This window comes from Ahaetulla prasina, chromosome 12 (assembly GCF_028640845.1).
Source record: "Ahaetulla prasina isolate Xishuangbanna chromosome 12, ASM2864084v1, whole genome shotgun sequence".
NCBI classification, from domain to species: domain Eukaryota; kingdom Metazoa; phylum Chordata; class Lepidosauria; order Squamata; family Colubridae; genus Ahaetulla; species Ahaetulla prasina.
Window position 1 is genome coordinate 22456589 of NC_080550.1, and position 17282 is coordinate 22473870.

At 41.7% G+C, this 17282-nt stretch overlaps 2 protein-coding genes across 2 annotated transcripts in view; both read left to right on the forward strand.

Annotated features, from left to right (window-relative positions):
- Positions 1–11460, forward strand: part of PLA2G15 (phospholipase A2 group XV) — a 28221-nt gene extending 16761 nt beyond the window's left edge. Inside the window, exons 4-6 of the mRNA XM_058155026.1 lie at positions 527–625; positions 7114–7338; positions 10376–11460. Of these exons, the coding sequence (XP_058011009.1) occupies positions 527–625; positions 7114–7338; positions 10376–10887 (836 nt within the window). The 3' untranslated portion in view covers positions 10888–11460. The remainder of the gene's footprint in view (positions 1–526; positions 626–7113; positions 7339–10375) is intronic.
- LOC131184306 (phospholipase A2 group XV-like) lies at positions 11130–16774 on the forward strand. The gene is made up of 3 exons (XM_058155441.1): positions 11130–11135; positions 11715–13651; positions 13786–16774. Exons 1-2 carry the CDS (start codon positions 11130–11132, stop codon positions 12291–12293), a joined length of 585 nt encoding a protein of 194 aa, XP_058011424.1. The 3' UTR covers positions 12294–13651; positions 13786–16774.
- The last annotated feature ends 508 nt before the right edge of the window (positions 16775–17282 follow it).

The following is a 17282-nucleotide window of genomic DNA, read 5'->3' on the forward strand; positions in this document are numbered from 1 at the left end:
ATCTGTTATTATTTTATTCTAGAATTTTTCATTGTATATTTACTGAGCATTTTTATTTGTTCTGGTCTGTGACTGTAATAAATTGAATTGAATTGAATTGCTAGGTGGCAAGGAATGGGAGCTCACCCTGTCACCTAGTGCTTGGGTCTCAAACCCCAGCTATGAGCTTTGCAGCTGACAAGCTCAGCTTCTTTATCCACTGAGCCATCGCGCCCCCCCCTCCCCCTTCAGCAACCAGGGAAACATTAAACTGAAAGATAATGCATTTTTTTTAAAAAAAAAACAACCCAATTTTTTAAAATTAAAAATATTTTTAAAAGTACATTTTGTTAATTTAAATTAGTAATAAAGGAAAAAGCTTCAAAGTGGGTAAGAATGTGTTTTTCCACATAATGGCTCCTTCAATCCATGGCCCCCTTGAAAAGCGAGGCATGCAGAAGAGTCTCTGATCTAAGCTCGCTCTGTGCAAAAGGAAAGATTGTTGATTGAACTTTTGCTGACTCACAAATTCTCTCTTTGTCTACAGGCACATACTTCTACACACTGGTGCAGAAACTGGTAGACCTGGGCTATCAGCGAGATGAAAGCATCAGAGGTGCCCCTTACGATTGGCGGAAGGCACCAAGTATGACATTCATTATTATAAGGATTTGGGCTCTTAAATCTTTGGATAATAAGATTATTAAAAGTTTGGTTTAATAGGAAAGCTACCGTGCTATCGAGCAAAAGGCCACCTTCTGGAATAATTTTTTACCCCCCAAGGTTTCTTCTGGACCTGAAATATTCGTAGATAAGTTGACTCAGAAAATTAAGGTTACGGATGTTCTTTATTTATGGAATTTCTGTGTTACCTAGTTCACTAAAACAGTGACCCTGGGCAACTTACAGGATAAACTTGGAATATCAGTCCTTTGAGATCTGGTTTTGCCAGTGGGCGTGGGGAACCCAGAGTGGGATGGAGGCCATTGCGTGGCTTATTTGACCACGTGTTGTCAGTGGAGTGGGGTGGGATGGGGGTTATTGATTATTTTCATTGCTTTTTCTATACTGTGTTTTTTATTCTTTGCAAGCCTCTTAGAGTCACTGTGAACACAGTGAATACAGCTATGTAAATTTTCTAAATAAATAATAAAAGTTTAAAAGTGCAAAAAGCAATTAAAATAGAATAAAAAGTTAAAAGTTACAATTAAAAACCAAGATAGCAATAGCACTTAGACTTGTATACCACTTCACAGTATTCTTCTGGGTTCCGGTGTGTGCATGTGTGCCGGAAAACGGAAGCGCAGCTCCCTGGCACGAGCACGCTCCGGTTTTGGCACTTGGTGCCGAAAAGGTTTGCCAGCACTCATCTAGGATGCTTTCTGTTGTGTTGCTCATCTCTCCTCCCGCCCCTATTTGGAAGCTTCTCCGATTTGTCTCCCTAAAACCAATCACAGTCCATTGTTTAAAATGTCCCTCTGGCACGTGATTTGATGCTATTTTTGTGTTCTTCTTCGGCATTTGGCAGCTGCATTTGAGATTTTAATTTTGTTGCCTCGCCTGTTCAGGTTTTATTTTCAACCGGTAAAGAGCTAAAAAAATAAATTAAAAAAGCCCCAACAGCTTCCCTTCCCCAGTGTGTGTGGGGTGGTGGTGGTGGTGGTGGTGGGGAGAACCTTCCTTTCATTCTTGCAAAGTGCTGCTTCCTTTAACCTATCTTTGCAAAAACGAGATCGTGAGATTTCATAAGGATTTGGAACATTTGATATGCTGCATGGAAGCTTTCCAACTTGTTCGGGAGAAAAAGAATTTCCTTGTTAATGTACGGTAGCCAAAAACATAAAAAGAGGACTAGAGTAGAGGTAGTCCTCAACTTACGAACACAATTGAGAACCAATATTTCTGTTGCTAAGCGAGACATTTGTTAAGTGAGCTTTGCCTCATTTTACGACTTTTCATGCTACAGTTGCTTAGTGGATCACTACAGTTGTTTTTTTTTTTTTAATTCAAAAAGTTTTACAAAAAATTTTTTTCCCCCCCCCTTTCCCCCCAACCCCTCTCCCTTCACAAACCCCTCCCCTCCCCTGGCTTCCCGGAACAAACACAAGGTATAGTTAAAAATAAAACAAACATATGCTAAAAAATTTTTCCCAAAACTATTATACCAATTCTCCCTCTCTAGCTCTGACTTCCTCCTTACATAACCAAATCCTTCAAAAAATTAACAATAAACAGTAATAAAATATATAAATCAGTAGAACAAATTAATCCTAAAATATTTAAAACCAGCTAAAGCATAAAAATCCAATCCAGTTCAGAGAATATCTCCCTTATAGCTTCTATAACCATATAACCATATAATTTCCCCCCCAAGTCTTTCTTACATAAGATCTTTCAAGAATATTCTATTTAAAATTCAATACAACAGATTATAAAATTTATAAAATTTCAATAGAGAAAATTACAATATTATTTAATTAATTACAATATCTATTCAACTTTAGTCCTTCCTCATCAAAATCCAGTATATCCAAATATCTAGTCTCTTATAATCACAAATTGCCTTTCGGGGACACTAATATTTTTGTCTATTAATATTTTAAAAAAACCTTGTTTCAAAAATAATACTTTTGTCTCTTGCCATTTTTTTTGGTGCATTAATCTCTGTCTTTCCTTCGTTGCTCCTTTTAAAAAGTCAATCACAATATTTCCTAGTAATTCCTTATGTCCAGAAATCCAAAAATTACTGCCGTATATTCCATCAGTCCAAAAAGAGAACTCTTGGGAAACATTAAGCTTGTGAGTCTTTTCCATTTGAGGGACAATCTCCTGTAGCACAAATTCAGGCAGCTCATCCAAACTATTTAAAGAAAACTTCTTTAGATCACCTTGTTTCTTCACGATCAAATCTTCATATTTATCCACTTTTATTTGTATGTCCTCCATTCACTGCAGTTGTTAAGTTAGTAACATGGTTGTCAAATGGACCTGGTTTCCCCGTTGACTTTGCTTGCCAGAAGGTCACAAAAGGGGATCGCGTGACCCAGGGACACTGCAACTGTCATAAATAAGAGTCTTGAATTTTGATCATGTGACCCTGGGGATGTTGCAACGGTTGTAAGTACGAACAATGATCCTAAGTCCCTTTTTTCAGGGCTGTTTGTAACTTTGAACGGTCACTAAATGAATTGTTGTAAGTCGAGGGCTACCTGTGACCCCTTTTCCAACGGACATCATTTATCAAAAGGCAGAGGCTTTTGGTGAATGACAAGATGGTCCTCGTTTAACAAACAGTTGCTTAGTGAATGTTCAAAACTATGACCGACTCTGAAAAAAGGCATTTAGGACCCAGATTTGAAGTTCAAACCACCAGGCCCTCTGTGGTCGTGTGATCACATTTTGGGCACTTGGCATCTAGCCCACTTTTGTGGCTTCTTGCAGGTCTCCTGCGGATGTGTGACTGCAAATTATGATGGTTTGGGGTTTTTTGCCAAAAACTAGAGTTTACTTCTTGGTCCGAAAGGGTTTTTTCCCCCCAAAAAAGGTGACTGGACTTTCTGAAAGTCCAAACCCCCCCCCACCTTTGGAACCACCATGACCTGGATGACTGAGACTCTCCATAGACAGTTTAACTTCTTGTTTTCAGCAAAAGAATTCCCATTGTGGTCATGGGGTTCGCTTAGCGAGTATGGCACTTCCTTTACAACCATTGCATTTGCTTGACAAACCGCCACAAAAAATATCGTCAAATTCAGTAGTGGGTTCCACTGACCTTTGCGAACCGGGGCAAACCAGTAAAAACCCACCACTGGTCAAATTGGGTTGGTCATGTGTGTCTCTTGACTTACGACTGTCATGACTTAACGAGGGGAACGTTGGGCTTCGTTATGGTTGTATATCAAGGACTACCTATATCAGAGGTCTCCAACCTTGGCAACTTTAAGACTTGTGGACTTCAAGTCCCAGAATTCCTCAGCCAGAGCTGGCTGAGGAATTCTGGGAGTTGAAGTCCACAAGTCTTAAAGTTGCCAAGGTTGGAGACCTCTGACCTATATAGCTCATTCCACGACATGCCTCTAATGACATGAGCTACAGCTCTCAAGAGCATCCGCCTTTTAATCTGCTAGTTCAACAAGGGACTACCCAAGACCTTCCAAGTGATTCAGGCATTCAGATGTTTGCGGCCGGTTCATGCTCCTGTTCATGCTTAAAAACCTCAGAATCAGAACAGAGCTGAGTTATTCTCTCGAGTTATAGAACGTCTTTTCTGAATATCTGTAAATAAAATGCCTGAAACTCTTTAGGGATAAGTCATGTCTACTTTGCTTTTGCTTGGAAGAATCAGAATGAGCTGGAAGGGACCTTGGAGGTCTTCTAGTCCAGCCTCCGGCTCAATACCTATTTCAGAAAAGTGGCTGTCCAGTGTCTTCTTAAAAGCCTTCAGTGATGGAGCACCCACTAGGTCTGAAGGCAAGCTGTTCTACTGGCTAATTGTCCTCACTGTTAGGAAATTTCTCCTCAGTTCTAAGTTGCTTCTCTCCTTGATTGGTTTCCATCCATTGCTTCTTGTCCTACTCTCAGGTTCTTTGGAGAATAGCTTGACCCCCTCTTCTTTGTGGCAGCCCCTGAGATATTGGAAGACTGCTATCATGTCCCCCCCAGTCCTTCTTTTCTCTAGACTAGCCAAACCCAAATCCTGCAAGCGTTTTTCATATGTTTCAGTCTCCTGGCCTTTCATCATCTTAGTTGCTCTTCTTTGCACTTTTTCCAAAGTCTCAACATCTTTTCTGTAATGTGGTGACCAAAACTGGATGCACCATTCCCTGTGTGGCCTTACAAAGGCTTTATAAAGCAGTACTAATACTTCACATGATTTTGATTCTATGCCTCTGTTTATACCAAGGATCTCCAACCTTGGCAACTTTAAGACTTGTGGACTTCAACCCCCAGAATTCTGGGACTTGAAGTCCACAACTCTTAAAGTTGCCAAGGTTGGAGACTCCTGGTTTATACAACCAAGGCTTGTATTGGCTTTTTTGGCTGTTGCTACTGCACACTGCTGACTCACGTTTAAGTGATCGTCCACTAAGTTTCCAAGGTTCCTTTCTCGGTTATTGTTTTTGAGCCAGGTTTCGCCCAATCTGTACTTAAACAACCTTAGGAATTTGAGACCGTAAGAACCGCATGCAAACATTCTTGAACTGTTTAGCCTCTGATGCAAGTCCTGTTTGTCGATCAGTCTTCTCGCCTCGCCGATTGGATGCTGCAAGAAAGCCAAGGCTGATAAAATACCAGAGAGAGAGACTGATAAAAACATAAAAACAGCTGGAAAAAAACCCACCCAACAGTGGAAAATAATATTCTTCTCTATTTTATCCAGTCTGTTGCTGATCTTATATATGAAGATTGCAGGTGTTTGAACCAACTTATATTTTTTGCTGTTTGTTTATGCCAGGTTACAGAAGTTGGTTTCCCCTTGTTTGAAAGACCAAGACTTTTTTTAACCGAAGCCCAGAATATATTTATCTTGCTACATGAGTTTTTACTTGGATTTATGAACTTCAGGCAGAAACTTTTAGAAAACTGAGTACATTGACAAAACTGTCAGGTTTTTTTGGTATAAACTGTTACAGTTTTCAACAAGCACACTGCAATAGTTGAAATAACGAAAAGAACGTGCAGTGCTATTAAGAAAAAGATGAATAATTCCTGCTTTAAAATATCACCCAACAAGCAAGGATAAGGCAGTTTTTAAGCACAAAGCTAAATAAATCATCTACAAGGTATATAAATATCGTTCTTTTTAAAATAGACATTCAACACTGAACTCACAAACTGTTGGGCTCTAATGCTAAATTAGTTAAAGGCGGTTGTGTAAAGAATATAAACTTTGCAGTTCTAAAAAAGAATTTTTAAAATTAGTTTTTATCAGAAATGCCAGGTTTCACTTCCGTGATTGTTATTCACTGAAGGAGTGTCAGAAAGTAAGGAAAGCACACAAGTCCTACCCACACTTAGTCCTTATTCTGTGATTATATCAGAAGATGAAATGCAAGTATGCCTTCATATTTTATAAATATTGTTGAAATCAAGATTAACGTTAGGGCCTCCATGAAAATGCGCTAGAATGCATATCTTTCATAAAGTCATTGTGTAAATATATATATATATATTCTGGGTGTGTTGCAGTTATTATATCAGTTGCAGTTGCAATTATCTTACTCTCAGCTCATGGGATCAACCCAGAGGTGGGTTTCAGCAGGTTCTGACCAGTTCTGGAGAACCGGTAGCGGGAATTTTGAGTAGTTCGGAGAACTGGTAGTAAAAATTCTGACTGGCCCCACCCCCATCTATTCTCTGCCTCCCAAGTCCCAGCTGATTGGGAGGAAATGAGGATTTTACAGTAACCTTCCCCATGGAGTGGGGTGGGAATGCAGATTTTACAGTATCCTTCCCCTGCCACGCCCACCAAGCCACGCCCACCAAGCCATGCCATGTCCATCAAGCCACACCCACAGAACCGGTAGTAAAAAATTTTGAAACCCACCACTGGATCAACCCTAGAAATATTTGTGTCTTTTAAAAAATGTGAGACAGGGGTGCCCCACCATGACAACTTGAAGACCTGTGGACTTCAACTCCCAGAATTCCCCATGCTGGCTGGAGAATTCTGGGAGTTGAAGTCCACAAAGCTTAAAGTTGCCAAGCTTAAAGTTGGACACCCCAGATTTAGGGGATCTAAACTTCTAACACATTTCGTAGAATGATAATTAAATGGGATATCTTGAGTCCCAGGTATAGACACCTTCCAAATTAAAAGGAATTACTTAGTTAGCAAATAATCAATTCGGAACTTGAGCAACATCCCTGAAAGTGTTTGTGATTGATTGATTGATTGATTGATTGATTAAACCGCTCACCTTTACATTTCTTTGGGCAGAGCCTGTTCGTTAACGTATAAATCTACCCCGAAACAAATAATTACTCTATTAATAATTCTTGCATTCTTTCCCTGGCAGTTTCAGCTTGTGCAATAGCCAATCTGACAGTTAGTGATCTATTGACAGGTCAACCGAACGAAGGTAATGACTTCTTTCTTTCCTCTGGATAACTCCTGTGTCTTCATCCTTGCAGACGAGAATGGAGACTATTTTGAAGCTCTCCAGAAGCTGATCGAGATCATGTACGAAGAGTATGGCGAACCGGTGGTCCTAATTGCCCACAGCATGGGGAACATGTATTCTCTGTACTTCCTCAGCCATCAGCCCCAGGAATGGAAAGACAAATACATCAGGGATTTTGTCTCCTTGGGGGCTCCTTGGGGAGGAGTAGCTAAAGCTTTCCGAGTGCTGGCATCAGGTAGGTGGGTTTAGAGGGATGGCGGACTATGGTACAACTGGGTATGTTCAGCATACTTTGATCCTCAGAGAGTAATCTGGGGAATACTATAATTCACGTATTCAGTTTGGTGGTGAAGGCACCAGGTTAGAAATCAGGAGACAGCTGGGGGACTTTGGGCCAGTTATCAGGAGACTGGGAGTTCTAGTCCTGCCTTTAAAAAGCTGGCTAGGTGACTTTGAGCCAATCACCTGGAGATGCCACCTAAGGCATGAAAGCCAATTGGGTGGCTTTGGGCTAATCATCAGGAGACTGCGATGACTTTGGGCCAATCACCAGGAGATGGTTAGTTCTAGTCCCACCTTAGGCATGAAAGCCCATTGGTTGACTTTGAGTCAAGTACCAGGAGACTGGGAGTTCTAGTCTCATCTTACCCATGAAAGCCTGGGTGAATTGGGGTCAGTCTGTCTCTCTTTCTCTTTCTCTTGCTCTCTTTCTCAGCCCAACACAATTGACAGAGTTGTTGTGGGAAAAACAGGAGGAGGGGGTATTCAGTATATACACCCATCTCGAGTTAGTTATCAAAATAATAATGGTTATTAAATACTCCAGATCAAAATAATAAATAATGGATTTAAATACTGCAGATATTGCCAGAGAATCCGCATTTAGAATAAAGGGTGTTTTATTCTCACCATGAGGTTAATACTACAGACCGTAGCCATGGAAACATACATTTAGTTGTATGTCATTGTGTGCAAAACACCAAGCCTGGGAAAATTCAGTGCGGTTGGGGAGGAGGTCTGAAATGGGACAGAACTCTTCCTAGCCAAGTAAGTTGATTTGTGGAGTACCACCAGAACATAAATATGATTAGCAGAATTAAATTAGAACAGAGGTCTCTAACCTTGGCAACTTTAAGACTTGTGGACTTCAACTCCCAGAATTCCTCAGCCAGCTTTCCCAGAGGAACTCTGGGAGTTGAAGTCCACAAGTCTTAAAGTTGCCAAGGTTGGAGACCCCTGAATTAGAACGTCCTATGCCTGGAATAGTGTTTCACATACTGAAAATAGAAACTTCCATTCTCTCTCTTCTCTTTATTACAGTATGTTTTTCTTCGTCAGGTGTAGTTTCCAGTTTAAAAAAAAATACAGTCAAAGCTTCCTTTGAAAAGAAGAAATGATAGCTGATTTTTGGAAGGTGATTGGAGGGAAAAGAGTAGAAATTTAAAAGAAGAAAATCAAGAAAAACGGAGGGACATAGTTTTAAGATACAACAGCAAGCAATAAATACAGGTAGTTCTTGTTTAGTGACTGACTGCTTTGGGCAGTGACTGTTTGCAGTTAGTCCTTGATTTATGACCACAATTGAGCCCAAAATTCCTGTTTGCTAGCGAGACAGTTGTTGAGTGGACTTTCTCCCGTTTTATGACCTTTCCTGCAACAGTTGTTAAGTGAACCACTGCAGTTGTTAAGTTAGTAACATGATTGTTTAGTGAATCTGGCTTTCCCATTGACTCTGCTTGTCAGGAAGTTGCAAAAGGGGATCATGTTACTTTGAACACTGCAACAGTTATAAATAATAACAACAACAACAACAACAACAGAGTTGGAAGGGACCTTGGAGGCCTTCTAGTCCAACCCCCTACCCAGGCAGGAAACCCTACACCACTTCAGATGAATGGTTATCCAACATCATCTTCAAAACTTCCAGTGTTGGAGCATTCACAACTTCTGGAAGCAAGTTGTTAAAACTTATTAATTGTTGTAACTGTCAGGAAATTTCTCCTTAGTTCTAAGTTGCTTCTCTCCTTGATTAGTTTCCACCCATTGCTTCTTGTCCTGCCTTCAGGTGCTTTGGAGAATAGTTTGACTCCCTCTTCTTTGTGGCAACCCCTGAGATATTGGAACACTGCCATCATGTCTCCCCTAGTCCTTCTTTTCATTAAACTAGGCATACCGAGTTCTTGCAACCGTTCTTCATATGTTTTAGCCTCCAGTCCCCTAATAATCTTTGTTGCTCTTCTCTGAACTCTTTCTAGAGTCTCAATATCTTTTTTACATCGTGGCGACCAAAACTGAATGCAGTATTCCAAGTGTGGCCTTACCGAGGCATTATAAAGTGGTATTAACACTTCACGTGATCTTGATTCTATCCCTCAGTTATAAATAGGAATCAGTTGCCAAATGTCTGAATTTTGAACACATGACTGAGAGGATCCTGCAGTAGTCATAAGTATTAAAAAATGGTCATACGTCACTTTTTTCAGCTCCGTTGTAATTTCAAACAATCACTAAATGAACTGTTGTAAATTGAGGACTATCTGTACTTCAAAGATGGAAATTAGCTGTGTACGAAAAAGCAACTTAATGATTGCCCGGAAACACCCATTAAAAAGAATGAATAGATCTCAAGAGAACAAAAATGCTTTTTGAGTTTTTCTTGATGGATTCCGTAGTTGTGAGAAGTGACTGATAATTAAATGTCCATTGGTGCTTTTCCTAATCTTAGAGATTAGGAAACATAGGTAACATCATGTGGGATCCTTCGGGCTCTCTGACTTGGTTGTTTTCTTGCAGGCATTTTATTACCACACTAGGCAACATTATCAGTACTGGAAGGGGGGTGGGGTTTGCTCTCATTTTATGTACCAGTGGCTTGCCTTGTCAGTGCTGGGAAATGGTCTCGATCAGACGCTATCAAACAATATCTTCAAAATTCATCTGATATAATCTCTCTGATCTTCTCGATCAGAAAGGTCGGCAGTTCGGTGGTTCGAATCCCTAGTACCGGTCTCCTGCATGAGCAGGGGGTTGGACTAGATGACCTCCAAGGTCCCTTCCAACTCTGTTACTGAAGGAGAGCCACTTTTCTTAACATGCTTCAAGCTGTTATGACTCCTCTCCACCTTCTTTGTTGAGGAAAGGATCCTTATGTAATTTCTTAGAAAATACGCTAAGTTCCAAGTCGTGCTTTTTTTTTTTTTGGTAGCTTAAACTGGAATTAACATGTTTACGATCAGTCAAATTCCTAACAAGTCCTTGCTTTAACGTCACAGGGGACAACAATCGGATTCCCGTGATCAGCTCTTTCAAGATCAGGGACCAACAGAGATCCGCCGTTTCCACCAGCTGGTTGCTTCCTTACAATTACACCTGGTCCCCGGGGAAGATCTTCGTCAGCACGCCTTCCGCAAACTACACGATTCGGGATTTCCAGAAGTTCTACGCGGACATCGGTTTCGAAGACGGTTGGCTGATGAGAAAAGCGACGGAAGCTTTGATTTACAGCATGGTGCCCCCCGGCGTGCGCACGCACTGCCTGTACGGCACTGGGGTCAATACTCCAGACTCGTTTGTCTATGACAGCTTTCCAGATAAAGAGCCGAAAATCTTTTACGGGAACGGAGACGGGACAGTAAACTTAGAAAGTGCCTTACAGTGCCAGAAGTGGGTAGGTCAGCAGGAACAAAAAGTGATGCTTTATGAGCTTCCAGGAAATGAACATATTGAGATGCTCTATAATAACTTAACCATATCCTACGTTAAAAAGGTTCTTTTCAGCTCATGACACAGGAAGAGTTTCACTTTTTCCTCCCAAGAGGTTTAAATGCTCTCTCTTTTTTTCTTTTTCCCAACGGGGAAGCACAAAAGAATGTTTTGGACCTCTATTTTTAAAGCTGCTGCTGTTTCTTTTCTTTTTTTCCCCCGGCTTATCGAATCTTGTTGGAAATCAGTTACTTGTTTCCTAGAGTAACACTGGTAACAGATTTGACAAAATACACAAGGTGCCCCCTCTCCGTGCCCATCCGTATGAAGGTGGAGTGCCGCTTCTCTTGAGACGCAGAGAACGTCCCTCTTTCTATATTTATTGAGCTAGGACATCAAGGACCTTAGGATGTCCTCGCCGAAAGGTCACCAATGTTGGGTTGTTGTTGCCAATACGAACCTGGGAATTGTGAAGCCCCTGCAAAGGGTGTTTGACGAGACAGGCAGTGGTTTAACCTTAGATTGGCCTCACCCAACTGTTCTTGAAGACAATGCAGGAGCTTAACTAAAATGAGGTGAGCGTATTCATTTGATTCCTACTTGACTAGATCAGGGGTCTGCAAACTTGGCTCTTTGAAGACTTGTGGACTTCAACTCCCAGAGTTCCTCATCCAGCTTTGCTGGCTGAGGGACTCTGGGAGTTGAAGTCCACAAGTCTTCAAAGAGCCAAGTTTGCAGACCCCTGACTAGATGACCTCAAGGTCCCTTCCAACTCTGTTACTGAAGGAGAGCCACTTTTCTTAACATGCTTCAAGCTGTTATGACCACCTTCTTTGTTGAGGAAAGGATCCTTATGTAATTTCTTAGAAAATACGCTAAGTTCCAAGTCGTGCTTTTTTTTTTTGGTAGCTTAAACTGGAATTAACATGTTTACGATCAGTCGAATTCCTAACAAGTCCTTGCTTTAACGTCACAGGGGACAACAATCGGATTCCCGTGATCAGCTCTTTCAAGATCAGGGACCAACAGAGATCCGCCGTTTCCACCAGCTGGTTGCTTCCTTACAATTACACCTGGTCCCCGGGGAAGATCTTCGTCAGCACGCCTTCCGCAAACTACACGATTCGGGATTTCCAGAAGTTCTACGCGGACATCGGTTTCGAAGACGGTTGGCTGATGAGAAAAGCGACGGAAGCTTTGATTTACAGCATGGCGCCCCCCGGCGTGCGCACGCACTGCCTGTACGGCACTGGGGTCAATACTCCAGACTCGTTTGTCTACGACAGCTTCCCAGATAAAGAGCCGAAAATCTTTTACGGGAACGGAGACGGGACAGTAAACTTAGAAAGTGCCTTACAGTGCCAGAAGTGGGTAGGTCAGCAGGAACAAAAAGTGATGCTTTATGAGCTTCCAGGAAACGAACATATTGAGATGCTCTATAATAACTTAACCATATCCTACGTTAAAAAGGTTCTTTTCAGCTCATGACACAGGAAGAGTTTCACTTTTTCCTCCCAAGAGGTTTAAATGCTCTCTCTTTTTTTCTTTTTCCCAACGGGGAAGCACAAAAGAATGTTTTGGACCTCTATTTTTAAAGCTGCTGCTGTTTCTTTTCTTTTTTTCCCCCGGCTTATCGAATCTTGTTGGAAATCAGTTACTTGTTTCCTAGAGTAACACTGGTAACAGATTTGACAAAATACACAAGGTGCCCCCTCTCCGTGCCCATCCGTATGAAGGTGGAGTGCCGCTTCTCTTGAGACGCAGAGAACGTCCCTCTTTCTATATTTATTGAGCTAGGACATCAAGGACCTTAGGATGTCCTCGCCGAAAGGTCACCAATGTTGGGTTGTTGTTGCCAATACGAACCTGGGAATTGTGAAGCCCCTGCAAAGGGTGTTTGACGAGACAGGCAGTGGTTTAACCTTAGATTGGCCTCACCCAACTGTTCTTGAAGACAATGCAGGAGCTTAACTAAAATGAGGTGAGCGTATTCATTTGATTCCTACTTGACTAGATCAGGGGTCTGCAAACTTGGCTCTTTGAAGACTTGTGGACTTCAACTCCCAGAGTTCCTCATCCAGCTTTGCTGGCTGAGGGACTCTGGGAGTTGAAGTCCACAAGTCTTCAAAGAGCCAAGTTTGCAGACCCCTGGACTAGATGAAGGCCAAAGGAGCTCGCTATCAGTGATTTTCACGTTATATTTTAAGCTGGTGATCCAGATCAATTACGATAGCTGTGATTTCAATACTTGACCGTGTCAATATGGCCCAAGGGCCAGTGTTCAGATAGGAACTATTTTAGCCTGATGCCTTTCACTTTGAGATCCGGAGTGATTCTCTAACAACCTGTTTTGTTGTTTTTGAAGTGAGATACTAATCCCACTATTTTTGCTGTTGCACATATTGCCATTGGGGTGTTGCTTAAGTCAGTTTCAATAGCATCTCTCCTCAAATCCAGATGTACACTCGATACAGTATGGACATCTATTTTTTCCCCCCGGTGTTTCTCCTGGTGGTGTCCATTCTAAAGCCTATTCCTTTGGTCGTATCATCTTGCGTAAAAGCTCAAAATAAAAATAAAAAAATAGAAAGGCATCACTCAGATCTGCAGCAAGCGCTTGTGAGAAGTCCTTTGAAGAAACGACACCTAAAATTATCTGGAGCTGGAGAAGACTAATGTTTCAAAGGTATTTGGTATTTGTAGCTACCCAATAAGAGCCTGGAGTCATCTGATCGATAGCAAATAATCTGAGTCTGTTTACAACATGGGTGTAAGCAGTCCAACCTGTGGACTTCAACCATGCTGGTTGGGTAATTCTGGGAGTTGGAAGTCTACAAGCTGCCAAAGTTGAATTCCTGCTTTAGAGCAGGGGTCTCCAACCTTGGTCCTTTTAAGACTTGCGGACTTCAACTCCCAGAGTTCCGCAAAGCTGGCTGAGGAACTCTGGGAGTTGAAGTCCGCAAGTCTTAAAAGGACCAAGGTTGGAGACCCCTGCTTTAGAGGAATGCAGCCCAGTGCTGTTTTCTGCTTGCGTTGTCCTATTCTACCCAGAGTTCCCGTCCGTTGAATGTAGTTGCGAACATTTGAATGATAAATTGGACCTTTTCCAATCAGTGGTTTCGTAGAATGCTTTGAACGCAAAGCCTTCAGATCTGTGCCAAACTTCCCAGCTGGAGTATCGGAACCAATCTGTAAGTTTCAAGGTCGTGATTTCAAACCAGGCCTTCTCTGACCGGAATGTGGAGCACCACTTGAAGACTCCTTGAACAAATGGTATTATTGTTCCTGATTCTAAGACTTTGGCCTGTGGGGCCTGAGGAAAAAAAACACCCATGGAATCTGCAGAAAACATCTGTTCCGTCACTAACACATATATGTTTATGCCTTTTCATCATCTTCCATTTTTTCCCCCCCTAGATTGTAAAATTTTGGGAAGTTCAATTCATTATGTTTTAGGATGGACTCGCAAGCCAATTGCCTGCAAAAGGATCAGAGTATAACTCATCCTATTATTCAAGTCGAGAAAAGCTTTTTCAAATGGGTGTTGGCTTCTTTGTTCAATCATGCCCGTACTTTGTTGAAAGGTTGCTGACCATCACGGCGAACCAGTTTACAACTTCTCAAACTTTTCCCCACTTTCTTCTGTGAGGAGAACTCTGCCTCTCGACATTGTCAGGAAATTTCTCTCTTTAATATAGTTATAACTGCTAGTTCTTCGGGATCACGGTGGCCCTGCAGCCTGAAAAGCCACCCTCCCGTGGCCCTGATTAGAGGGTGAAATGTTTCATAGGAATCGTTGCATCGTGTCTAGCCTACATTCAAAGCCTCAAGGTACCATTAAGCGGCAGGTGAAGCACTGGGGCCAAAATGCACTTTTCTAAGCTCCTTTTAAGGGCAGATCCTTCATTTGGCCTCAATAGCAAATTCTCCTGAGCTTGTTGGTGCCGAGAATGGGATATGAAACTCCATGCTTGGCAGAATGATGTGAAATTCCTTCAGTGTTTGACTCTCTGGCACTGTTTACAAGATGCCTGGTGCAGGAAGCGGGCATCTAAGCGGCTCCCCCTCCCCAAATGTGCAGATGCCCACCGCTAATCTCAGTTGATATTTAAATCCTAATATTAATCCACTGATTGCACACATGCCCATAGAGGAATTGGTTGCTCGGTAGACCAAGCGACGCTTCTGTGTGTGCCTCAGTCCAATTTAATAGTGCTGTCAGAATTTTCCCCTCTGATCCTTGATCTAAATAGGCTAGAGCTGTTTAGCCTTGGCCACTTTAAGACCTGTGGACTTCAACTCCCAGAATTTCCCAGCATGCTGGCTGTGGAATTCTGGAAGTTGAAAGTCCACAGGTCTTAAAAGTGGCCAAAGTTGGCCACTTTGATTTAGGCCGCCTTCTACCCTGCCAGGTAAGTGACAGTTTGCATATCAATATTTGTATCCACTGCTAGCTGTCAAATATGATTAGGTAAAACTTCCTTAGCTATCTTGTTGGTGCTTCTGTAAATGTTGGTTGTTGGTGGGTTGTTTTTTTTTTTTGGTTCTTTCAAGAAATCTTACTCTTGCCAGTGTGCTTTTTCAGTGCCATCCTCTGAAAATTCATCTTTGAGCCATTTGTGTGATCAATCTTACTCTGGCAACCCACAGGATCAATTAAAAATTGTTCTTACCACTTAATATTGAGAATTATGTAGGCTTGTAACCTCTAAGTAGATTCCAACTTGCCCAGTGTCTTAATTTATCCATGAGTCACGGCCACAAACAAACCTCAAGTAGCGGATTAGTTTTGCAAAACTTAGTTTTCCGAACCAGGTGTCAACAGCCACAATGGCTTTTTAATAGCTTATGGAATTAAGTACTCAGAGTCATGTTTTCACTGGCTAAAGATGATTTTGGTTGGAGGCCCCGCCCTAGGATGTATTTCGTGGTTTTATTGGTTACCAAGAGCATCTGAGGGTTGGGTTCCCTCGCCAAGCTCAAGGTGTGTCTTGCAAATCACAAGTGCTTATAAACAGTTTTTAATCCACACAGATATTTGGCTTTTTGAAAACCCAAATACTTTCTGAGGACCAAATATAGTACTGAGATTATATATATAATCCAGCATCTGTATGTGTGTGTGAATGAACATGTATGTGTGTGTATAGATATATATGTATATATCAGTGGCGGGATTCAACTAGTGTAACAACTGATTCGCTGAGCATGCGTGCCAAATATGCACTCTACACACGCACAGTATTTCTGAAAACGGCTCTAACACCTTCTACAGCCCCAGTGAGTAAAGCAGCTAAAGTTTGCTCCAACAATCGCTCTGCCGCGCCCATCAGCTGAGCTTCAAATAAAGGAAATATAGTTCAGTATAGCGGGTGGGCACAGATGATTGTTGGAGCCAACCGGTTCGTTCTCAGCTGATCATCGGAGCTAACGGTTCAAACCAGCTGAATCCCACCCCTGGTGTGTGTGTGTGTGTGTGTATATTTGTTTGTACATATGTATATGTAGGTCTTTGGTTATTCGGGTTTTCTCCCGCGTAAAATTGGAAGTGTCTACAAACACCCGCGAAAACCTCAGAAAACAAATATGTATATATGTGTCCATATACACACATGTATGTATGTAGATGTATGAATGTATAACTCTGCAGATGCTAAATGGGAGTTGATCCCTCACTTAAGGTGTTACTGCTGCAGCAAAGTTCAAAGTTCACTCCGTGTAAGAAGCAATAAGTGCAAATTGAGAGAGTTCTTGCTATTAAGCTTGTTTGTGTTGGGTGTGTTGAGACACTCGAAAGTTTCAGAGGCAGAATAACCACGTTGCTCTTCGGTTTAACAGTATTTTGTACAGAACGCTGTCTGCCAAGACTCCTTGTTTTTATAAATCATTTCTTTGTGTGTATGAACAAGTAGATTTTTTTTCACATTGATCATATTTTAATAACTTAATAAAAGTCGTTGAAGTCCAATAGATAACACCAATGTGTTTTGATTTCCAAGGATGATACTCGCGTGTTTGGATGTAAAGTAAACGTGGAGGGCCTGGGTGTAGTAGACCAGGGGTCTCCAACCTTGGCAACTTTAAGACTTGTGGACTTCAACTCCCAGAATCCCTCAGCTAGCAAAACTGGCTGAGGGATTCTGGGAATTGAAGTCCACAAGTCTTAAAGTTGCCAAGGTTGGAGACCCCTGTAGTAGAGGACTCATCTGTGATAGACAACTAAAATCAGATTTCAGATGAGATAATCAACCAAGTGGACCTCCCCTGGGTTGGCCAAATAAAGGTGTGTGTGTGTAGTTTACTGAAATTGGCAGACATGAAGTTCTTTGATTAGACACAAGGACTTGAGTAGAACCTCAATCCAGCTAAGGATCTTCTCTGGCTTAGTGTGACAAATCTCCATGGTTCCACACATCAATGCGGCATCTATAGAAAGTGGGGAAATCTTGAAGATCTCACAACTCCTGTGCAACGTCC